At 43.4% G+C, this 24,523-nt stretch overlaps 1 protein-coding gene across 2 annotated transcripts in view; it reads left to right on the top strand.

The window, feature by feature from the left end:
• Positions 1–8,627: 8,627 nt before the first annotated feature.
• The window catches only part of ENTREP1 (endosomal transmembrane epsin interactor 1), a 30,339-nt gene continuing 14,443 nt past the window's right edge, over positions 8,628–24,523 (top strand). Inside the window, exons 1-6 of one of the 2 annotated variants that reach the window (XM_051643137.1) lie at positions 8,628–9,059; positions 11,552–11,608; positions 18,329–18,439; positions 20,136–20,261; positions 21,030–21,137; positions 21,255–21,373. In XM_051643137.1, the coding sequence (XP_051499097.1) occupies positions 8,739–9,059; positions 11,552–11,608; positions 18,329–18,439; positions 20,136–20,261; positions 21,030–21,137; positions 21,255–21,373 (842 nt within the window). In that variant the 5' untranslated portion in view covers positions 8,628–8,738. The remainder of the gene's footprint in view (positions 9,060–11,551; positions 11,609–18,328; positions 18,440–20,135; positions 20,262–21,029; positions 21,138–21,254; positions 21,374–24,523) is intronic. The other variant, XM_051643138.1, reaches the window with a different exon arrangement.

The following is a 24,523-nucleotide window of genomic DNA, read 5'->3' as shown; positions in this document are numbered from 1 at the left end:
AAGATCTTTCACTTCTCAGTTGAAAGTTCACTCAAAATAGTGGTACAAGTTATGTTGAATAATGCTACAGAAGAAGTAATTAATGACAAAGTTGCCTGTCTTTATGGGAAGACTGCCAGCTTGAAGGCTTCATCCCTCTGTTCTGGCCTATCATTTTTGCCTTGTGTAAGAACACGTCTCAAATAAGGACAAATGAGTTAATTACTTTTTTTTTAACTGTTCTTTGTATGTCTTTTTTCTCCAATGTCTACCATTCTGTACTTGAGGATCCTATAAGCCTATGTTTAAAATTTGCTGACTGTCACTCTTCTGGTTGCAAATGAAAGGTGTAAACCTGAAAGTCACATGTAAAATGTGTGATTCTGAAGTAATTATAAAACCATGTAAACTAACTAAACTCTACAAATGAGGCACTGATTCTGGAAAAAAACCCCACTATTTCATTATTATACTGTTCTGGATTTTTCAGGGTAAAAATTGATTACATTTTCAGACCTACTGAGCTGTTTATATTACTATTTTTATGTTTTTCATGTTCTTGGTTTGGTTTGTTGGGTTTTTTGGTGGTTTTTTGTTTGTTTGTTTTTCCCTAAACTGAAATGCCCTCTATTTAAAACTCCTATTCAGGCCAGGCTCTGATTCAACATCACATGGATTCTTGCTTCTTTGTTGGAATGAGTAACAATTTTGACGTATATGCAGCTCAGTCTCCCCTGTTCCTTTCTACAAACCAATCACACAATGCCATTTCTTGAACTAAGGTTTACTGCATCTCTGAAGCTTCTGTAGTGCTCTGCCCATTCAGTCTATTCCAGCACTAAAAAAAATGAAAGGCCTTGGAAATCTTAGGTACAAAAATTGAAAACTGCTAGAGGTTTTGTTATGTGAGGAGACAGCAGCACTCTTCCAAAAGGCAATAGAGATATCAATACTCTAAGGTCTAGGTGGTTTGGCCTGATGGCATGAAAATTGAGGGGTTTTTTTCTGTGGTTTTATTTTCCCCAGATATCTCTGTGTAAAACACAAAATAGATGACAAGAAATACATAAAATCTAATGTAATGCAATTCTGAACAGGAAAGAATAAGATCCTGGTCCAAAATTCTGCCTGTGCTAATCCCATTTCAGCTGTAACACAACTTAAATCAGTACTGTTTCTCCAGCTGTAATTACTTTTTTTTTTTTTTTTTTAGTCTGCTGAGGTCTGATCGTAGTTATTTGCATTGTAAATTGTAGGATTGTTTGGAATTTTTTTCCACAGCTGTGCAAAGCTACAGATACTCTGGACCGGGTGACAGAACAAGATAGCCTCAAGCTGTGCCAGGGGAGGTTTAGACTAGACATTAGGAAGAAATTTTTTACTGGAAGGGTTGTCAGACATTGCAACATGCTGCCCAGGGAGGTGGCTGAGTCGTCATCCCTGGATGTACTTAAAAGTTGTCTAGATGTGGTGCTTGGGGACATGGCTTAGTGCTGGGCTTGGTAGAATAGGGTTAATGGTTGGACTTGATGATCGTGAAGGTCTTTGCCAACCTAAGTGATTCTGTGATTCTATGACTCCTGTCTTGTAATTCATCACTGTTGTGACTGCAGCAGTTGTGATTTTGAAGGTAAGACAATGGAGGAAAGACTATTCCAGCCCTTTACAGACAATTTTCTGTCTTTAAGGGAGTAATCTGGTAAAACATAAGCTATCTATGTAACCCATGGTGTGTTCACTTGACATGTCCTTTCTCACTTTCTTGTCCTGCTTCTGTTTCCAATAATCATCCATTGCCTCTTGAGTCAGCAAGCTAGTACTACAGACTGTACAGCCACTTGTCCAGCTGCTGAAGCAAGCTTGTGCTGCGTGGTGCTAGGAAGCATTTACCTTGTGCTTGGGCATGCCAGAAGCAGTGTTCCCAGCACCTCTAGGTACAGATTTTTTTATTTTTTTTTTTATTTTTTTGCATCTTCTTCCTGTATCTTCTAGGCTGCTGCTGCAAGACTCTCCTCCTGAAAGACCTTTATTTCTGTCAAAGACTTAACACAGCCAACTCATATTTATGCTTATTTGATGCCCAAATGCCCTCCTGTACTTAAAAAATAATATTTTTTTATTAAAAGAGTTGTCTGAAGACTGAGGGCAAATGCCCTCAGATCATGAATGCAGTAATACTGTTAATAGCACTGAAGTGCACAGTACACCTTTTTTTTTAGTGAATACTCATTAAAATATTGTTAGAAACTGATAAGCTTTGTCCTTCCTAACTCTCAGACCAGAGAGACTGGTTTGGTAAGTGGCACAAATTTTGTATCTGTGTAAAGCATCATGGAGGGACAGTAAAAAAAATTTATCAAGCAGAGTTATATAACACTAGATTGAATGTTATATGTTAGTTTGTTATAGGAAAATTATTCTAATCACATCTAGATGTTTGAGAAAAATGGTTGTGCCTGCTTTTTTAAGTAACAGAAGAGGCTGGGCCAAGAGTCCTGTATAAAGTCCTGCCCATAAAGCCTGCAGTCATATTGTGATTCTGTAATTCTGTACATAACCAGGGAATACCATCAGCAATGCATCTCAACTGTGCTGTAGTTCAAGCAATACCAATTAGCTACTTGGGTTCTTCCCATGTTTAATCTTCACGTAGTGGTCACTTGGTGGGGAAAAAAGAAAAAAAATGTACTGAAAGTCTTATAGGAGTTACCTGTGTTAACAGACATAAATCCTCATCATTTGAAGATTTTAAGGTATAGTCTTTTTTTTTTTAATCTCTTGTTAAAAATGTTTCTTGGATTCCACACGGAAGCCTGTGTTACAGGATCAACAGCACTCCTGATGTGTGCAAAAGGGCACTCTGGTCCATGAGTAGGGAAGTACTTCACAGTGACAGAATTTCTGATAACCTCTCTATCTCTGTCTTGGATGCTGCAATGAAAACATCCCATTAGCAAGACCTCCTCAGAGATCCCAGCTCTGCTGAAGACCCAGTAACTTTGAAAGACACTGATTAAACATATTTCTGTGCATTTTGCTCTAATGTTTCATGACTGAATTCATACTCAATAGTAAGTGAGGGTTTTTTGAAAACCCTCACTTTGTCAGTACATCAGAGAAAAAAACACTATTATATAAAGTGTCCTTCACGTGAACTCTACCTGATCTACGAAAACTGAAAAAGGAACATCCTCTGTCAGTGATGCTTCTTTCTGCAGACTCTCTGGAGTCACTTATTGTTGCATGTGTTCAAATGCAAACAGTTGTAACCTGATATATTATAGACCAAACTGGTCTGTCAAATGTTTGCATGGCCAAATTAATACCTACCAAGACATGAGTTACTCAAGCTCTATTGCATTAAACCTCCTTTTCACTTATCCATCTATAGCTAGCCTCTGGATGAGTTCCAGGTTACAAGGACACTAATTCTAATTTCTTGATAGAAAAAGGTTCCATGATTTGTTTTCTAGACCTCCACCATGACTCTACACTGGACAGAAAACTTTTCAAAGTTAGCATGCCTAAAACCCAGTAGCAGTTGTAAACAGAAATAAGACTCAACCCTGCCCTTTTTATTTATTGGGTTTTTTTTAATCTTCAATAATACTCTTACTAAATCCAGATGAAGTGAGCTGCACGCTAGAGTTTGCTTTTACTACATCTGATGCTGGATATTTCTCAGACTGTTAAACACTGGTTTGTGTTCTGGTATGATTTTCCTGTTGGGCTGCACTTGGACTGTATAGACTAGTAGCAACATTTTTAGGGAAGCATGACATTATCTCAGTGCCTGTGAAACTGTGATGTCTGAAAGGAAGTAATAGTAGTGAATAACAGAGGTGACTGTGCAGTGAGAATGATACATTGGTTGCCTCAAAGAACTCTAAGAAAGTGCAAGTCCCCACCATAAATTGGATGCGCCTTAATTCCCTAATCCTTAAACATTGTCCCTAAATACTGCTTCTTTTCCTCTTGCTACCCTGGCACAGAGGTCAGACTGACAGGTCTGTAGTTCCCAGGATCATCCTTACAACCTTTCTTGTAGATAGACATCACATTTGCTACCTTCCAGTCACCAGTTATCCAAGACTGTTGATAAATAATGGAGACTGGCTTGGTGAGCACTTCTGCCAGCTCCTTAAGTACCCTTGGGTGGATCTCACCTGGTCCCATAGACTTATGCACATTTATGTGACACATAAAGTCACTGATAATTTCCTCCCAGACTGTGGGAGCTGCATTCTGCTCATTCCTGTCTTCCAATTTGGAGAGTTGGACTCCTGGGTAGCCATTAGCGTTGCTAAAAAAACTGAGGAAAAGTGGGTGCTCAGCAGCTCAGCCTTTTCCTTGTCCTTAGTCACACGGTTTCCTCTCATGTCCAGTAGAGGGTAGATACTCCCATTTACTCTTCTTTTACAGTTAATGTACTTGTAAAAACACTTTTTATTATCTTTAATGATGCTAGCCAGATAGAGTTCTAGCTGAGCTTTGGTCTTTCTAATTTTCTCCCTACATAACCTTGCAACAAACCTGTAATCTTCCTGAGTTGTCTGCCGCTTCTTCCATAGCCACTAGACTTTCCTTTTCTTCCTGAGCTCTGCCCAAACCTCCTTGTTTAACCAGGCTGATCTTCTACCTCGCCAGCTCTTTTTGTGCTACATAGGGACAGCTAGTTCCTGTGCCTTGAGGATTTCCCTCTTGAGGAATGTCCAGCCTTCCTGGACCCCTTTGCCCTTGAGGGCTGCTTCCCAAGGAACGCCATCAAGCAATCTCTTAAAAAGGTCAAAGTCTGCCTTCTGGAAGTCCAAGGAGGTAGTTCTGTTGACCTCCCTCCTTAATTCCCTAAGAATTGAAAACTCCACCATCTCATGGTCTCTTTGCCCGAGACAGCCACCAACCTTCACATCCCCCACTAGTCCTTCTCTGTTCACAAACAGCAGGTCTAGTAGAGCACCTTCTCTAGTTGGCTCAGTCACCAGTTGTGTTAGGAAGTTATCTTCCACACACTCTTAAACTCTACAGGACTGCTTCCTGTCTGCTGTATTGTGTGTCCAGCAGACATCTGTTAAGTTGAAGTCCCCCACAAGAACAAGGGCTAGCAATTCTGTAACCTTACCCAGCCACCTGTAGAATGCCTCATCAACCTCTTCATCATGACTGGGTGGTCTATCACAGACCCCTTCCATGACATCCACCTTGTTAGACTTCCCCTTGATTCTTACCCGTAAGCATTCAACCCTACCATCACCAGCATCATCATCAACCTCAAGTTCTGTAAAGTACCATGACTATTCTGTGAATAGACATCCTCAGAGGTCAGACATGGATAGACAGATAGGGATTATGGGAAATTGGGTCACTGCCTGAGCATCTTAATACACCTGTTTGCTCTGCCTTACTCCATCTCTGTTTGAAAGCAAATGAGTATGTATCCCACAATATCGGTTACCAGTAGTATTTGTTTTGTGTCTGAACTTTCCCAACAAGTAGGACAATGGGCAATAATAGGAAGAAGTTATTCACCATATGACAATCTGATGTGGACAGTGTAGAAACTTGATACTTGGCAATAACCTACTGATTGCTGAGCAAGATCTTAACCATTAGCAATTACTACAATAGAGCATGAGTGTAATTACCAAATACGTCTCAACTCTAAGTGTAGAAGTCCCAAACAAAAAAGAACAGGGTCCTAGTTAAGAAATAGTGTTTGTAAGAACTGTGTATATGGGAGAAAGAAAAACCTAATTCCTCAACTGGTTTTGATTGAGATTCAGGACACGGTGCTACCTAACAATAAAACAGAACTAGGAGCAGCAACAGGTACTCTGGGTTTCTGGTGCTCACACATTCCAGGATTTAGTATATTAGCCAGATCCTTACCTGGTCTTTTAAAGTAAAATACCTTTTGCTAGTGGCTTCCAAAACATCAGGAAATCCTAAACATGTAAAAAGAGAATCCATCTCTAGGATGTATAAACACTTCTCACCCTCTTCTACGGGGGTGTGCAGAGCAAAGGTGCACTGTGTCTCTAAATGTTTCAGTATTTAGTTCTCAATATCAAAATCTGTATCAGAATCTCCTCCCATAGAGGAGCAAGCCCTCTTCTCTCCTCTGCCTGCCCTTCCTGAAAAGCTTGTGTTCATCTGTTGCAGCACTTAGGCAGGCAAGCTGTCCCACCATATCTCAAAAATAAGCCCAAGTATTCTTGGTATGGGTTACATAGCTACCATGCAAAATGTCTCCATTTCACTTCAGTTCTCCTCTTCCATGGATGCCATCTATCTGGACATCTGTAAGGCCTTTGACATGATCCCCCACAACTCTAATCTGGAGAGATATGGATTTGATGGGTGAACTGTTTGGTGAATGAGGAATTGGTTGGTTATTTGCATCTAGAAGGTTAATGTTCAGCAGCTCAAAATGCAGATGGAGATCAGTGACAAGTGATGTCCCTCAGGAGTCAGTACTGGGGCCAGTACAGTTTCATATCTTCATCAGAGACACAGACAGTGGGATTGAGAGCACCCTCAGCAAGTCTGCAGATGACACCACGTTGAGTGGTGCAGTTGGCACGCCTGAGGGACAGGGTGCCATCCAGAAGGGCCTGGACAGGCAGTGAAACACTGGAACAGGTTCCCCACAGAGTTGAGAGATGCCCTATCCCTGGAAACATTCAAGGTCAGGCTGGACGGAGCTGTGAGCAACCTGATCTATTGGACAATGTCCTTGTGCACTGCAGGGGTTGGGCTAGATGACCTTTAAAGGTCCTTTCCAACCTGAACCATTCTATGATTCTTTGGAGTTTCAGGTACTTGGAGTGATATGTAGCATGTGATGAAAAAGGACCTAGATATTTTCCTATTTCCCAGATTAAGTCAAGACAGTAAAAGGCTACAGAGAAAGCAATGTGCAGATCCAAAACATAGAGAACTTTGAGCTCATGAGTTAGTAGATGGTAGGTTTGCATTTTTCAGACTTGAAGTAACAACTTGTTGCCTTATACTGAAAATAACTTCTTTGTTCTGATGTAAGTTCTTTTTTCAGCTTGTATTTTGAAAGCTAAAATGAAGAGTATGTTCGAAGAAATGTGAAATCAATGTGAAGATTTACAGAATCCCATTCACTAGATGAAGTGCAGATACCCTTTTTTTTCACTTGTTACAAATAAGCTGCTAGTCAGATAGGGCTGAAATCTGTGCTTTGGCTGAGCAACTTTTATTTTGGCTACATTTTGTGGATTTGGCAAGGTAAGATTGGGGCATCTACTCTGAAGCACTGAAATACATGGACATAACTTTTTCCAGTGACTTGGTATTAATGAGCTTTCAGCATACTTACAGTATCTGCAGTTTTAACTTAAAGGAGCAAAAGGCAAAATTATAGAAAGTGTCACGTAAAATAGCATGTGTACAATAGGCTGCAGTCACACATGCATGGTTGAAAGTTACATGTTGACTAACAGCTGAGTTGGAGACCGCGAAGAGCATATAGTCATAGGCAAGGGCAGTAGCACTTGGATAGCTGTCTTACACAGTATTGGGTGTTAAAATCTATTGCTCCAAACCCTGGTCCATAAACCCCCACATAAATGTTGATTGTGAGGGCTTGATTGCAAGATGGTGGTCCAAGGTGGCAGGTGATTTTTTTTTTTTTCTAAGGGTTTTTCTTAATGCTGAATTTTCAGGTAGAAAATCAACAGAAATGCATACATGATGTAACTCCAAAAGTGGCCTAATGATTAATGTTTTCCTTTCTTTGTATAAGACGTTAAATATTACTGTAACAGTTTCAAAATTCTTCCTTGAGTGCTGGTTCTCCACCTTTCTCTGCTGAGGCAAGTGATGTCAGCTGAGCCAATGGCCTGGTTTATTTTCTTATAATACTAAAAACTCCATTTTTCATGTTTGAGATCCTCTGTTTTTCAAAGTCATGTCCAGACAAGCCCAACATGTATAAAATTGTTTTGGCTGAGCTGGAGAGAACAGCACAAACAGCCAAAGTAAATTCCTTATTCTCCTTCTTCAGAGCACATCAAGCGGAAGAGCAGGACAGACCAAGGTCATGGCAAACTTTTTGCAGGGAAAACCTGGGGGAGGCAAAAGGAAGGCTCCGTAGGGCAAAGAGATTTGTCTGCCCTTATCTTTGCTCAGACTACATGTGCACAGGCACACAAACACACGCCGAGTTTTGCCTGCCAAACCTCCTCCTCTTGCTGGGAAGGGCGCCAGCAGCCCGACATGCAATCCAGTGGCTTCCCTGACACTACTCCCAGGAAGAGTTATTTTAAAACTTCCAGCTTACAGCTCGGTAACAACAGTGACCAAAGGAAAAGGGGCCATGGAAAGAGGGTGGGAGGCAGTACGTTAACAAGGGGAGCAGACACACCCTGCAAGACGAGTACAAATTGATCCATGGAGTAGCAGCAGCTGGCGGAGTCTGGCTGGGACGGGCTGGTGGGTCCTGCGGCCGGGGGAGCCTGGAGGGCAGCGCCGGGCCAGCCCAGGCACCTCACGGCAGCCTTGATTCGCCGCGGGGCAGCCCTGGCACCGTCTGGGGGTGTGCCCGGCGGGCAGCCCGCTGTGCCCCGGGTGCGGCTGGAGGCCAGGGCCGTGCCCCCCGGCGGGGAGGAGGGTGAGCGCAGAGCAGCGCCACAGGAAGTGGGTGCCCGGTGGGCTGGCAGGGCAGGCGGAGAGGCGGTCCCGCCCGGCACGACGCCCGCCGCCGGCGCCGGGGAGAGCGTCCGCCGCCCCCCATGTCCCTGCCGGTGGTGCTGCCGGGCTCCTGCTGCCCCGTCCCGGGGCTCGCTCCGCTACCGCAGGGGGCGGCGGGTTCCCTGCCCGCCGCGGCCGCCGACCCGTCGCTGCTGCCTCTCGGCCCCGGCGGCTGCCGCAACCCCGGCTTGCCGCAACCCCGCAACCCGGGCGCCGGCGAGCTGCCGGCCCGCCCGCTGCTCTCGCTGGGGCTGCTGCAGATCTTCCTGGGCTTCTCCCTGGTGGCGCTGAACTTCGTGACGCTGTCGCTGAGCGGCGCCCCGCAGGTGAAGAACGCCTGTCCCTTCTGGACCGGCGCCTCGGTGAGTCAGCCCCAGCCGGGCACCCCGCAGCCCTGCCCGCCGTGTGCTGGGGGTACACGGGCGCTCCGAGGCGCAGGAGCTGCTGCCTCTCCTCGGGGAAAGTGTGCTCCCGCTCCTGCAAAGGAGTGAGCTTTCTCTTAACTTGGAAATGTCAAGCAGTTGCGCCTTGGGTAAAAGTTTTATCAGGGTGATACGGCATAAACCCCGACAGGAGGACAAACGTGGAGACAGCTGGATTGCGGATTTGTTTCCCGGTGTGCATTTGAGCCCAAAAAAATATATGTACTCGGTTATTATCTACAAGGAGAAGCGAGATTTTCTCCAGTGGCGGTAGATGTTGTACGTGGCTCTTGTGCATTGCATACCCTGCCCTAGCGAGAGAGAGGAGGAAACGGCGATGTTCCTGGGGAATAAAGGATGGGCTTAGGACTCTTGTAAACAGCAGTGAGTGAAGTTATTCCGGCTCCCGTTGGGTGTTGCTTTAAAGTGCACTATATGAATACAGAGCATACAGCAGTTGGCGTTGGAGAGGCTGGGCAGAAGCGAGCGGGAGCGGCAGGCGGCTGGGTCGATGGTGCCCGGTTTGCAGGCCCTCGAGCCGTGAGCAGGTCCTGTTCCCTGGCTGGCAGGCGTGCTCAGCTCCTGTCACCGGTGTGGAGAGCCGTCAGCCGGTCCCCGGGCTTAGAAGTTTACATTGCCTTTCCAAGGGTGTTCACCACCTGTGGAAATGTACAAGTACTTCCTCTTTAATAGAGCCCTCATCCCAGAAAGTAGACAGCCTTTAAAAGGCTGGGGGGAGAGGCAAACTCAGACCATCCCAGTGTACATGTTGGGTATCTGTCTTGTGAGCTTTCGTTTTTTGGTTTGGTGGTGGTTTTTTTGTGTGTTTGTTTTGTTTTGTTTTTCTGTGTTTTGTTTTGTTTTTTCTTACCCTAGGTTAAAACAAACATATATGTAAGCCATGGACTTTGTTTTAACCCTGCACACAGAACCGTGCTTAGGCATTTAAAATGTTTTAAAATTACACGTGTAAAATGGGAGTATTCAGTCACTTTAATAATGAAGAAGGATGTTTACTTTTTTAATGTTAGTTCTGAAACAATAATATATTTATTTGGAAAAATTACCAAAAGTGCTTTTTTGGGTGTAACAGCATAAGTGAAAATTTTAGCCCATAAACAACTTGGAAAGGTAGAAGCAATTAAGAACTGGAATTGAGGCTGTGTCTGTTTTTTGTTTTTGGTTGTGGGTTTTTTTTTAAATATTAGATGCAACATGCTGATAATGATGTGCTGTTTAAGTGCAGATCAGGATCCTCTGAAGATCTTTTTTTTTAAAAAAAACCTTAAAGCTTTAATAAACGTAATAGAACATAATAGAATTGGTCCTTAAGGCAAAACAGAACTTCACATCAGCATTGATGTGTGTTGTTATGAAACCACCTGACTGTTTTGTACTCACAGAATTAAAAAATAATTTGTTATGAAACTACAGAGTTACATATGTGGTTTTTTGCCACACCTGTGATGATATCACTGTTTGGCCAACTCATTTATGCATGTTACGCTAAATCACATTGATCGTGTCAAGTGAATGAAGTTACGGAAGGGATTTATTAAAGATGCTAGTGGGCAACTTCCTGTTTGTTCTAGTGTTCTTATTTCTTTTTAGGGTAGAAATTTGGTGCAAATTGGCTTGGTCACAAAAAGGCCAATGGATTAAAAGTGTACCTGCTTGCTTGCAGGACCTGCTGAAAAACTTATTTGCCTTTATTTATAGGGTTCCCATCCTTACTGTGAGAGTATTTGGACAGGCTGTTTGCTTCAGTTCTGCAGCAGTGCTTTCTCTCTCCTTAACTGTTTTGCCCTCTAAGGTCATAGAGTTCAGTTCTGTGATTCAGCAAGTTTGGTCTGAAAACTACAGCTGCAGAAGGTGATGCGTTTACTTCTTTCCTTGTGCTGATACTGGCATTCGCCTGTGTAAATAGCAAGTCAGTTCAGGAAGACAGCTCTGTTGCTCTTCAGTGTGTTTGGTAGGGTTCATGCTCTGGGAGTTAGTTCACTGAAATAGTCACAAGAGGGCCAAAGTTCGCACAAGGGTACTCACAGGCACTTGAAGAAGTGATGGAAGGGTGGAGAAAGGGGTAGGTGGTTTTTAGATTTGCCTAGCCATGTTGTGGGAAACAAGTTGGCTGAAAGTAATTTTTTAGGCAGTTGTTGAAGTTGGTGGCATAACATTTTGTCCCCATACACGTTTTCTGGGAGGAGAAAATGAGAGATCAGCAGCTTAAAATTTAGTTGTGCTGTTTCATAGGTTCTTTGAGGAGTGAAGAACTTCATCAGCACAGGCCCTTACTCTCTTCATTAAAATGCAACTTGGTATCTTCTTAGTATTGTTGTAGTGTTCCAAAGTACCTTTAATCAGGGCATTGATAAATACAGTGTCAATGGCCTGTTGTGAACAGTTGTTTACTATGTTTTTTGATACTATAGGTAATCTTATCTGGAATCTTAGGCTTAATGACATGGAAGAGGCCGATGATGGTCTTGGTAAGTATACATTGAAACATGTTTTAAGGAAATCATCCAGAGGTTATACTGATTTAATAGTAATTGTTAAGTAATTTTGGGTGAAAAGTCCCTCCTCAGTTTTCCTGTAGACCCCTCCAGGAATGCTGCTATAAGGTCTTCCTGGAGCCTTCTTTTCTCCAGGCTGAATAGCCCCAACATCTTGGCTCACATGCAGGTCTCTACCATTCAGTCAATAAATGGTATTCTTACAAAGGTTTTCAGGTCAGTCTAAGCAAATAAAAAGAAGTATACTTTTAAAGTGTAAGACTATGAAATGCCTCTTGGAGATGCTTTTAGCCTCCATAATCAGGTCAAAATCAGGTCTCTTCTGATTTTTAAGTTTATTTTTATGCTGAAGAAGCTTTTTCTCATATGGTGTATTTAATACTGCATTTGAAGTATGTAACTTCTTTATTAAATTAATTAGTTTGTCTTCTGCATACCTTTTTCATGTTGACAGTTGTGTTGCAGGCCCCCATGTGGTACAATAAATAGCTCTCACAACTGTCAGAAAATTAGCAATGTCTCAAAATAAATGCTTAATTGTTGTTTGTACTGCTGTGTATATGGAAAATCAATGTTGACTTGCTTTTTCTTAGAAGGGTGTTTATTAAGTATATATGAAGCATGTAAATTGACATAAGATCCTGGGCCAATTATGAATGTTGTGTACAGTGGGACAGGGTGCATTCTCAGCAGGATCACAGACAAAATAAAATTGGAACAAATGGCTGATAAACCAAGGAGTGCCATTCAGAGAGACCTGGACAGACTGGAGACATGGGCTGAGAAGGATCTCATGAAGCTCAGCAAGAGAAAATGCTAAGTCCTTTTTGTGTGAGGAGATCACTCCAGCCACCAGTACACATTGGGGAGCAACCAGTTGGAAAGCAAGTCTGCAGAGGAGGACCTGCAGATCTTATAGAATCATAGAATAATGTGGGATGGAAGGGAGCTTTAAAGGTCATCTAGCCCAACCCCTGCAGTGCACAAAGACATTGTCCAATAGATCAGGTTGGTCACAGCTCTGTCCAGCCTGACCTTGAATGTTTCCAGGGATAGGGCATCTCTCACCTCTGTGGGGAACCTGTTCCAGTGTTTCACCACTCCCATTACAAAAAATGTCTACCTTCTATCACAGTTCAATCCATTCTCTTTGTTTAAAACCATCACCCCTTGTCCTGTCACAACAGGTCCTACTAAAATGTCTGTCCCCACCCTTCTTAGAAGCTCCCTTTAAGTACTGAAAGGCTGCAAAAAGATCTTGCCAGAGCCTTCTCTTCTCCAGGATGAACAACCCCAGCTCTCAGCCTTTCATAGAATCACAGAATGGTTCAGGTTGGAAAAGACCTTTAAGATCATCCAATCTAACCTTTAACCTGACTCTATTAACCAAGCTCTAGAAGCGCACTGCTAAACTATGTCTCTAAGCCCTGTATGTGTGTGATTATTTTTTTTTTTAACACTTTTGGGGATGGTGATTTAACCACCTCCCTGGCAGCCTGTTCCAGTCCTTAACAGCCATTTCTATACAGACATTTTTCCTAACATCCAGCCTAACACCCCCCTCCTCCCCCCCCAGGCCTACCGTGAAGCTACTGCATCTTGTCTTGTTGCTAGTTACTGGTGAGAAGAGGCTGACCCCCCTCACTACAGCCTGCTTTCAGGTAGTTGTAGAGAGCAACAGGGTCTCCCCTCAGCCTCCTCCTCTTCAGACTAAACAGCTGCATTTCTCTTAGCCACTTCTCATAAGGTTTGTTTTCCAGACCCTTCACCAGCTTTGTTGCCCTTGTTTGGACCACTCCAGCACCTCCATGTCTCTCCTGTTCTGAGATGCCCAACTTGGTGTTGTCTGCAAACTTACTGAGGGTGCACTCGATCCCCTCCTCGAGATCACAGATAGATACTTAACAGGAGTGATCCCGGTACCGAGCCCTGGGGAACACCACTTTTGACTGGCCACCCACTTAGGAGAGGTGCTCCAGCCTTCTAATAACGTTTGTGGCTCTGCCTATGTCTTTCCTGTGCCGAAGACTCCAGAACTGAACACAGTACTCCAGGTGGGGTCTCACAAGAGCAGAGAGGGAGAGAATCACCTTCCTGGACTTGCTGGTGTTATGTGAGGCCCTTGCCTCTGTGAATCACATATAGAAGAATCATTAGCAAAATCTACATTCAGCACAAAAAATTTCAAAAAACCAAAAACTTCACTTGCACAGAAAAAAAAAACCAACCACAACAAACTGAACAAAAAAAAACCCACATCAAAATAAAGATAGTACGATACCGCACAGAAATGGATAATTTGCACACAATCCACCTCTTGTCCAGTTACCACAACAAAAAATCCAAATCCTCATGCTCTTGCTTTAATCAATGTTTTGACCTTTACCTCTCCTTATTTTTATCCTTGTCTCTGTCCCATCTAGGTTGCCATTAAATGTTGAGGTTTAGGCCCAACACGACAACAAAGAAGAAGTCCCATGGCTGCTCACTTAATGCCCCCCCTCTCACACGCACTTGGGGTTGTGGAGGACAAAGGCCGACTAGAAGCTTATGGGTTGAGACAAAGAAAAAGGAGGGTTCTTCACTGATTAAGGCCCAGTTTCTCTCCCTCCTTCCCACCAGCAGCACAGGGGGACAGGGGATGGGGTTTAGAGTCAGTTCACAGGCTGATGGTTCCTGCTGCTCCTTCCTCCTCAGGCAGAAAGATTCCTTACAGTCCTTCCCTGCTTCCCCACGGGGTCCCTCCCATGCGAGAGAGTCCTCCACGAACCTCTCCTCCATGAATCCTTCCCACGAGGTCTGGAGCTGCTCCAGCCTGGGCTGCCCACAGAGTCACGGGCTGCTTCGGGAACAAACTCCCCTGGTGCTGGGGTCTTCCAAAGCTGCGTAATCAGAGTCCACTGGCAGTAAAATGCAAGTTCACTCCTCCTGGTGCCTTCAAAGAATCACAGAATAGTCATGATTGGAAAGGACCTCTGAGATCACAGAGTCCAACCATAAAAAAACCAAACAAAACACAAAAAACAGCCACAAACAAAAAAACCCACAACCCTTCCCCCCCCCCGAAACCACAAAACTCCACAAAACCACACCCCAAAAAACCCCCACAACTCACAACCTACAATCTCAGCCACCAGAGCCCTGAAGTTCCTCATCTGCACATTTCTTGAATACAACCAAGGATGGTGACTCCACCACCTCCCTGGGCAGGTTGTTCCAGTGTCTGACCACTGTTTCAGTAAAGAATTTCTTCATAATATCCAGTCTAAACCTCCCCTGCTACAACTTCAGACCATTTCCTCTCGTGCTGTCATTATTCTTTGGGAGAAGAGGCCAACACCCACCTCTCTAGAACCTCCTTTCAGGTAGCTGTAGAGGGGAATGAAGTCTCCCCTCAGCCTCCTCCAAACTATACATCCCTAGTTGACTCAGCCGCTCCTCATACGACTTGTTCTCTATGAATGCAGGAGGGAAGCCTGCTATCTCATCATAGGTTGCAGGGAAACTTAGTCTTAGGCACCTCATTTTCCTCCTTCCTTACCAATTACAGGCAGCTCTGCCTCTCCAGCTTATCTCTTTCTTAACCGCTCCCCTGCTCAGGTTTTACCTCAGTTCTTTTATTTGTTAATCGCAGAGGTGCATCTGTTCTCCCTCTGATGGCTCTCCTTGGCTGGTTTTAGAGCAGGGGGAGCTTCTCAGCTTTTTATCTGAGCCATGCCTGGGCCCATCCCTCATTACCAAAAAACCCACCAAACCAAAGCAGCACAACTGGCCACCCTTCTTTTCATGCAGCCCAGGATACAGTTGGCTTTCTAGACTGTGAATGTGCATGTTGCTGGCTCATGTCCAGCTTTCCATCCACCAGTACTCCCAAGTCCTTCTCCTCAGGGCTGCTCTCAGTCCCATCATCCCACAGCCTGCGCCCTGATGCAGGTGCAGGACCTTGCACTTGGCCTTGTCATGGGTCATGTGGACCTGCTTCTTGAGCTTGTCCAGGCCCTTCTGGATGGCATCCTGTCCCTCAGGTGTGTCAGCTGCACCACTCAACGTGGTGTCATCTGCAGACTTGCTGAGGGTGCTCTCAATTCCACTGTCTATGTCTCTGATGAAGATACGAAACTGTACTGGCCCCAGTACTGACCCCTGAGGGACATCACTTGTCACTGATCTCCATCTGGACATTGAGCTGCCGACCACTGACTCTCTGGATGCAAATAACCAACCAATTCCTCATTCACCAAACAGTTCACCCATCAAATCCATGTATCTCTAGGTTAAAGAAAAGGATGTTGTTGGAGACCATGCGGTAGGACTTACAGAAGTCCAGATACATGGTATCTGTAGCTCTTCCCTTGTCCACTGATGTAGATGCTCCATCATAGGAGGCAACCAAGGTGGTCAGTCAGGACTTGCCCTTGGTGAAGCCATGCTGGCTGTCTTGAATCACCTCCCTGTCCTCGATGTGCCATAATGTGTCATGTGCTTTTAGGAGGATCTGTTCCATGATCTTCCCAGGCACGGAGGTGGGACTGACAGGTCGGTCATTCCTAGGGTTCTCCTGTGTAGCCTTTTAAAAAACGGATACGATAATTCCCTTTTTCCAGTCACCAGAAACTTCACTTGATTGCCATTAAGTGTCATGGTTTAGGCCCAACATGACAACAAAGAATCATCCCCATGGCTGGCTCACTTAATGCCCCCCCTCACACACACTGGGGGTTGTGGAGGACAAAGGCCAATTAGAAGCTCATGGATCAAGACTAAGGACAAGGAGCATTTTCTACTGATTAAGGCCCAAATTGCTTTTCAGGTATCTTGGAGAGTGTCTTGGCAACTACATTGGCCAGTTGCCTCAGAGTGCTGGGATGCATCTTGATGGGTCCCATAGATTTATGCACGTTCAGATTCCTCAGATGGTCACAAACCTGATCTTCTCTTACAGTTCGGGGGAGTTGTTCCCCCAGTCTCTGCCTTGTAGTCTATCTCCTCAAGAGGTGTGAAAAGAGTGGCCAGAGAGTAGTGAGGCAAAAGAGTTGTTGAGTGCCTCAGCCTTCTCCTCATCTGTTGTTACCGGTTTGCCAGTTGTATTCATTAGGGTGGAAGTGCTTTCTCTGACCTTCCTTTTCTGGCTGACATACCTGTGAAAGCCCTTCACGTTATTCTTTACATCTCTTTCCAAGTTCAGCTCCAGCTGCTCCTTGGCCTTTCAGTCCCCATCCCTGCACATCCAGGCAATGTTTCTGTACTCTTCCCAAGACACCTGTCCCTGCTTCAACTGCTTTTGCAGTTCCTTCTTGCCCTTTGGTTTGACAAGCAAGTCCTAACTCTGCTGTACCGGTCTCTTGCCTTCCTTGTCTGATTTCTGACACCTGGGGATTGACGGCTTTTGTGCTCTATGGAAAGTGTCCTTAAAAATCTACATGATCTGTGCTGCTTCCTTGTCCCTGAGGGCAGTTTCCCAGGGGGTTCTGTTGACAAACTCCTTGAAGAGCTGGAATCCAGGGTCCTGGCTTTACTCTTTGCTTGACCTGTATGTATCCCTCAGGACTGTGAACTCCACCAGCGCGTGGGCCCTGCAGCCAGGGCTGCCTCGAATCTTGACATCACTTGTGGTGGTGACCCCCAGCACAATATTTCATCCCCTCTGGTAGGGCTGTCTATTACCTGGCCTAAGAAATTATTCTTAATGCTTCCTAGAATTCTCCTGGATTGCCTAAAGCTCACTGTGCTACTTTTCCAGCAGATGTTGGGGTGGTGGAAGTCCCCCAGCAGGATGGGGTCCTGTGAGTATGATGCTTTCCACAGCTGGAGTAATAACTTGTTGGCAATAGACTCCCCTTGATTGGATGGCCTGTAGTAGACAGCAGCCACAAGGTTTCCTTTGTTGTCTCAGTCTCTAATTCTTACCCAGAACCTTTCAACCTGCTTGTGGCTATTCTTCAGAGACAGCTCTTCACACTCTATCCATTTCTTGATGTAGAGGGCAATGCCTCTACCCCTCTTTCCTCACCTGTCCATTCTGAACATCAGGTAGCTGCTGATAGCTGCATTCCTGCCATGGGATTTGTGCCACCAAGTTTCAGTAATGGCAAATAGTTCATAGCTTTCTAGTAGCATGGTGGCTTCCAGCTCATGTTTGTTGCCCATGCTGTGTGCATTGGTATAGAGGCACTTCAGCTGGACTGTTGTCTGTTGCACCTTCTTAGAGGAAAACTCTTAATCTGGGATACTTCACTGGTGTTTCCCTGTTGGCTCCTTTCATGTCAAGAGCCCTGGCTCATCTTTGCAAGACTTCCAAGTGTGTTCCAGTGTAGCCAGCATGTCTCAGAGCAAGAGGCTGACGGCCCTCACTAGCACCCTGTCCCTCTCACTATTGCATGTCATCCCACAGCTTGTCACAGGCATGCCTAACATCCCCTGAGCCCTTCAAGTCTAATGCAAAGCTCTGTCAATGAGCCCCACAACCTTCTGAGCAAAGACCCTCTTCCCCTTTTGAGAAAGGTGAATCTCACCTAGCACGAGCAGGCCTGGTGTCATATAGACCATCCCAGTATTGAAAAACCTGGAATGTGACAGTGATGCCAGCTATGGAGCCATTTATTAATAGACTCTGGGATTTGCGCTGCCATGGGTTCCTTGAATTAGGTTTGTGATCTTGTTTCTACTGATGTTAACTTTGTTTTTCCATTCCAGGTTAACCTGTTTGTTACGCTGTCTGTCATCTGTGTTCTGCTGGGCTTGGCTGGATTTATATTAGGATGTCAAGGCCTTCAGTTTGTGTCCAGTGTACCCAGATGCGATTTGGTGAGCAGACATACTGATCTACACATATTTCTTCATGGCATGCCACATAAGCTTGCCATGCTGGGATCACAAAATGTGCTAATGTAGAGATGCAAGTAATGCAGCTACAGCGAGGCAGGGGGAGAGGAGAGACAACTCTCTGTTTGAGGTCTTGGTTAAATTCAAGTTGTGAACAGACTCACTGAAATCCACAACAGTATTTTTATTGTCTCTGTTCCTAAACACTTGGGTTTTTTTGAGTTGGAGTCTTCATAAGCCGCTCAATTCATAAATCAGAAGACCCCGAAAGGGGATTTTTTGAAAGGTTTTACTCTTCATTAGAAGAGCATACTTAGCCCAGGAATGGTTTTGTTTTACTTTATTGAGAGCTGCCCTCTGTCTTTAGGGTCTGAAGACAGGGCTGATTTTGTACAAGGCTTCTAAACAACTTTACGGGGCCATGTAGGAGGGACTTGCAAATGTATCTTTAGAAAACCCCCTTGGCAGCATTATATACTGATTTTAATATCATAGTAATGTAAGAAGTAGGACAAAGGATTTTTATAGTAATGTGATAATGATAAACTGTTGAAAAAAACCTGAGTGGGTATTGGTGAGCTACCTACAAAAAGCCAGGAGGATAATCTGTGGGTGGGATTATTTTTCCTGGTTTGCCTCACCTGGTGAGGACAATTGTGTTGATACCTTACAGCAGGAACTATGAGGAGAAAATGAAGGTAAAGCAAATCATACTAGCTTTTCAGAACACTGCTACTTAAGGAAGAAGCAATCTGCACAAGGGAGGACAAAATGCAAAAGATTTTTATCAATTGAGTGTCATAAGAAGTAGAATAATGTCTTTAAATATTTCTTATTGTTAATTTATTACTTCAAGAAAGCTCCTTTTAATTCCTTAACATGCCGTTTGAGTTTATTACAGTGAGAGTACAAGATTTTAGAAGCACTTTGACAATCTAGATTCACCCAATATCAGTGTACTGAAGCAGCACCAAGAACTGGTAATGTTATTCCAGATGAGATGGCTAAACTTTTCAGGAAATTTGAAGCCCACTGTGGTTAGAAGCATAGGTTACAGCCAAAAGGCATTCCTGAGATAATAAATTATTCTGTAGAGTGGTTTATGTAGATGGAAGACCTGTGACACTATGACTCTAGAGTGTGATCACTAAAACCTCTTATTATCTCTAGATAAAGATGCATTTCTACTTGAAAGCTAAGATGACAACATTAATTTGAAAGTTACAAACAATAGGGGTGTAGAGATATCGTTATTATTGATTTGACTGGGCTAAAATTCTAGTTGTGGATTTCATTTCCTCTGAATCAAAGAAAATGTGTAGTCCAAATACAGTGACTTACACATCAGCCAAAGATAATTTCTACACTGCTTTTTGAAGGAGCATGGATGCTAAAATGGCTTAGTAGTCTGTGCAGCTTTGGTTACAACTAAGTTGCATTTCAATGTCTTGAGCTTGTCAGTTGTGCCTCATTTTAGATAAGAAGTATGCATAACATAGCTCTATAGTGCATTAATATTTGGTGTATCGCACTGTACAAATCTCATTTAACAAGCCCATATTCCCAGTCTGCTTTGCAGTCAGAGATATAGTTTAACACATAGGCTCTACATTATGTGGGGAAAAATGTTGCATAAAACAGCTGATAAATTAGAAAGTGGCTATTTCTGTTTTTAAAGATGGATATAGGTGAAAAGAAAGTTTGTTTCTGCTGTCAAGAATTACATCTCACTAAATGCTCAGAAGAGACTGCGCTGAAGCTTAACCACATGAAGTCCTGCAGTGCTGTTCACCTTCGCCTCAAGGTACCCTGCACTCCCTGCTTAACATGACTGCTCTGGTAATGTTCCTGCCTGTGTGACAGTGCAATGCTGGGGTGACTGCTGCACACACTGAGAAAAAAAATCTGTTGTATTCTAGTCTTCCACACTGGTCAGAAGCTCTGTATGGTTCTGTAACAGGTTTGTTGGTTGTTTTTTTTTTCCTCATCTCTGGGTTTTGACCACTGCGTTGCTGATCCAATATGCAGTTCTTGTCCTTTCTGTGTTTCATGCAATCAGAAATACAATTGAATTCAGACCAGATTGCATGGTTAAATATGGTGTATATTTTAGCTAGTGATTTGATGATGCCTTCACTCATCTTTTGATCTTCTCAGCCTTTTATTATCTTAAAAACTGCTAAAATAAAACTTCTGAACAGCATCATCTCCAAATATATATAAATGCTTTAACATTTCTTTAATGGTGATTATCTTGCATCTGGATTTCCCATGGAAAAGTTAAGAGGAAGGTTATAAATTTTGGATGAATAGGTGGACTACATCACATCTGAGAGGTATTAAACCCTGCTGTGTCTTTCTGTTAGGATATACAATAGGGCAAAACAAGCTTTTACAAATTACTCTGGTCTTGGACATTACCTGTCCTGAAGATTTCATCACATATGTTTCTAAGAAGTAATTGTCATTATAATCCATGTGTCTTCTGTTTGGTTTTATTATTACTATTATTTTGACATTTACAAATACCATGATGTAATATTTTAATTTCCATAATCTTCATGTTCTTCAGAAATTACTCTTTGCTCTTTGTACCCTGAGTGCTCTCACCACCACAGTTTGCTTGGTAGCAGCTGCCCTGCCTTACCTACGTGTTTGTGCAACAGGAAGATCCAACATAGTAAGTGGGTGCAAGGTGTTGCCTGCTGTAGACAGCAGAACTAACAATACTACTAGATTACACAGTTCCACATTTTTTTATCTTAGGAGGTTTTTAACAGAAGTTTCATCTGTTTAGGGTGAAGCTCAGGTTGAAGACCAACATCACTTTTCAGATCCTGATGATTTTGTCCCACCTGTGCCACCTCCTTCCTATTTTGCAATTTTTCATCCTGGTACTCCACAAGTGAGTCGCAGGTAAACTCTACACTCTCTTCCTTTCCCTTAGTGTCTTTGGAAACAATGCATAATCTTTTTTTTCCTTTTTTATTTATTTTTTTATTTTAAAGGCCATTTTCTCTGTTGAAAAACTTTAGTGACTTTAGGAAAGAAAAAAAAAAAAGAAAGGAAAAAACCTGTTGAATTAGAAGGCAGCATTTTCTGTTTTCCACTTAATATTCAGTAGTAGCTGTTTCTGTGTAAGAGAAATACTGCAGTTTGACAGGGCTGAAAACTTTTAGGATGCTTCCAGGAGCAGGTCAGGGCAGTGATGGAAATTGAGGGGCAGCTGATCGACAAGGCTTGTGCCAGAGAGGGCCCTGAAAGGCAGCCTGGACCCCTGCATGGCTTCCTGCTTGACCAGTTCCGCTCCTCCCTCTTCGGCAATTAGGGCTGCTCTGGTTGTACTGCTAGGCCAGGTAGTCACTGCCCTTTATCTCGGTACTCCTATCAGGCAGGGCTCACACTTGGTGTTGTTGCTGGGCTTCTCTGCGGGAGAGAGGAGGAGTGAGGGTGAATGCTCGGGGATGCGTTCACATATCAGAAAGGAGGGTAGACACAAGTCACTGTAATCTCTTCCCTCCTCACCCTCCTTATTTTTTAAACTCATTACTACAAAGATGAAGGAAGAAGGATTTTAAGGTGAATAAAAGAATAGCTGCGTGAATTTTCTTGTAGGAGGAAACATACATAAAGTCTTTAGGTTGAAGAAGACAGCCACCTTTGATATAAAATATTGAATGTAAATTTGGTGGATTTTCTCATGTTAATTTGAAGAAGAGTAGGACTGAAAATCATGAAAATCATGTTGCTTGTCCATTAAGCATCAACTGTTACTTTGCTGTACTGGGACATACTAGTGCCTATATTGCAATTCAGTGGTGACTTGTGGGTTTTGTTAGCCATCATTCTGCAAGTGATTTGTACACTCTTCTCATTAACTTGAAGGTTAGCTTTTTTATTAGTTTATTGCTCAGTTGAGGCTGCATTATTCTGCTGTGAACACACAATGTTTATACATAAAATATGATGATATTCAAGCAGACTCTTGTTTAAAACTCCTGCTTTTTGCAGTATACATGACTGTTTAGTTTATTTCACTGCTTCATCAGAAATAGCGTGCAGGAGTTCCAAGATTCCGTGGTCCTTGCAGAGGTAATTGCACATCTTGGGATTACCTACAACATGGTAGTATGGCATAGGAGTATATTTTAGAATAAAAAAATAATCTAAATGCCAAAGACTAGGATTGAATTACAAATATTAATGAAAACCTCCTGTGTGAGTCTTGGTTCAAGCTGTTTATGAGAAGAGAGCAGTATGCACAATGTTCTCTTTGGAAGATTAGGTACATATTGAAATATGCTTGTCACAGTTCCTCTGCTTTAAAATGGGGCTGTCGTTCTTCATCTGGTATGTCATTCTAGATGGTTATCTCCTTCCGAGCAGCAGCATTTCTCTTCGTCTATTTTCAGCACAGTAGGGGTTGCCAAACAGTATTTAGGGCTTCTACAGTCTGATATTGGGTGTGACTGCATTAAAACCTGTTGATAATAACATGGGATGGTGATATCTTTCTGAAGTCAGGCTGCTTGTTTCAAGGTGCTCAAGGTAGTTAGTTATGCAGCAGTACAGAAGTTAAAACAACAGACAGACTTAATTTCCATTCTTGGCAGATGAGGAAATATGACTCAGCCCAGGCTGGATCCGGGGTGTCCAGCAGCTCAGCTTGAGATGGGACCTGGCCTTTTTTCAGTCAGCCTCCTTGCACTTCTGCCTCCCCTCCCTGCCTGGCCTGTACCCGGAGGGCCATGCTGTGTCCATGTCCTGGCTTTCTGTGCTGAGTTCTGGTGGACCACACATCCAAAATCTTTTTGCAAAAGGGGACTGACAGGAACAGCATCCCAGCTAGTGAGCCGCCATCGGCAAGCTGCACCCGGGTCAGCTGCAAAACACATATATCCCTTTGAGAAAGTGTCATGGTTTAACGCTGGCTGGCAATTAAAGGAGCAACAGATTGCTCTCTGTTAACCCCCCATCCTTCTCCTGATAGGGAAAGGAGAAGGAATAAGGGAGAGAAACTCTTAGAGGTTGGAAACTAAACTACACAGTTTTAATGAGACAGTAGCAATTACAAGGAAAAGTGATGAAATATATACAAATACACACACAAGCATTACTGTGCATTCATCAAAGGCAGATGAGCAAATGGAATCCTCGTGGATATACTTTGGAATACTTTGGTTAATTTTACTCACCTGTCTGGTCCACTCCTCCCCAAAGGAGCATCTCAGGTGTGACCCTTTTACTCCCTTCTGGATCTAGAGCACAAGTGTTTTTTTCAGACCCAAGCAGTGGCAAACCACCCTCCAGCCGTAACTATAGACGTGGAGCATTATCAGTCTGAGAGGCAGACATTGACTGAAAACCATGCTGTTAATTTCAGCAACTGCATCTACTTAGAAGGGACTTAACTGAAAAGTAAAATCACAACAAGGAAATTAGTTATATCCTGGCTCAAACCAGGGCAGAAAGGAAACACTATGTTAACTAAAACATGTGCCAAGGGTGTATTTGGAACAGGTAGCCATTCTCCTCCACCCTTTACATTGCAGAGCCAGAAGCACTGCTAGCAAAGCAAATTAATTGGTTCATTCATGAGAAAACATCTACATTTGTCTTAACTATCGGTAGACAAAACAAACTAGCGTTATGAATATTTGATCAATTTCTACTTATTTCATAAATCTTACTTGATAAATAAGGAGGTAGCAGTGAAGTTATTTTTCAGGTTTGGCACAACATTAACATTACAGTTCCCATGTGAAGAATGAAATACAAAGTGTTGTAAGGCATAGGACTTTTAAGGGAAGAGGTGATCCATGTGGGGGCAGCAGACCAATCACCAATCATGTTGTAGAAATCTAAACCAGACCAGTTTAAAGTACCTTTTGGGGACTAGGTGCATTTGCTAAACACAAATCTGCTTTTCCAAGTTATGTATTCTCAGAGTCAGTATGTGTCTCCAATTGGACCTATATGCTGATGACAGTTGTTTCTTCCACTGAACGTATTCCTGATACTGAAACACTGAAGTTTCCAGGAGGCTAAAGCCCAGACTCTATTGTT

Source organism: Apus apus, chromosome Z (genome assembly GCF_020740795.1).
Source record: "Apus apus isolate bApuApu2 chromosome Z, bApuApu2.pri.cur, whole genome shotgun sequence".
Lineage (NCBI taxonomy): Eukaryota > Metazoa > Chordata > Aves > Apodiformes > Apodidae > Apus > Apus apus.
This window is presented reverse-complemented; position numbering and strand designations above follow the sequence as displayed.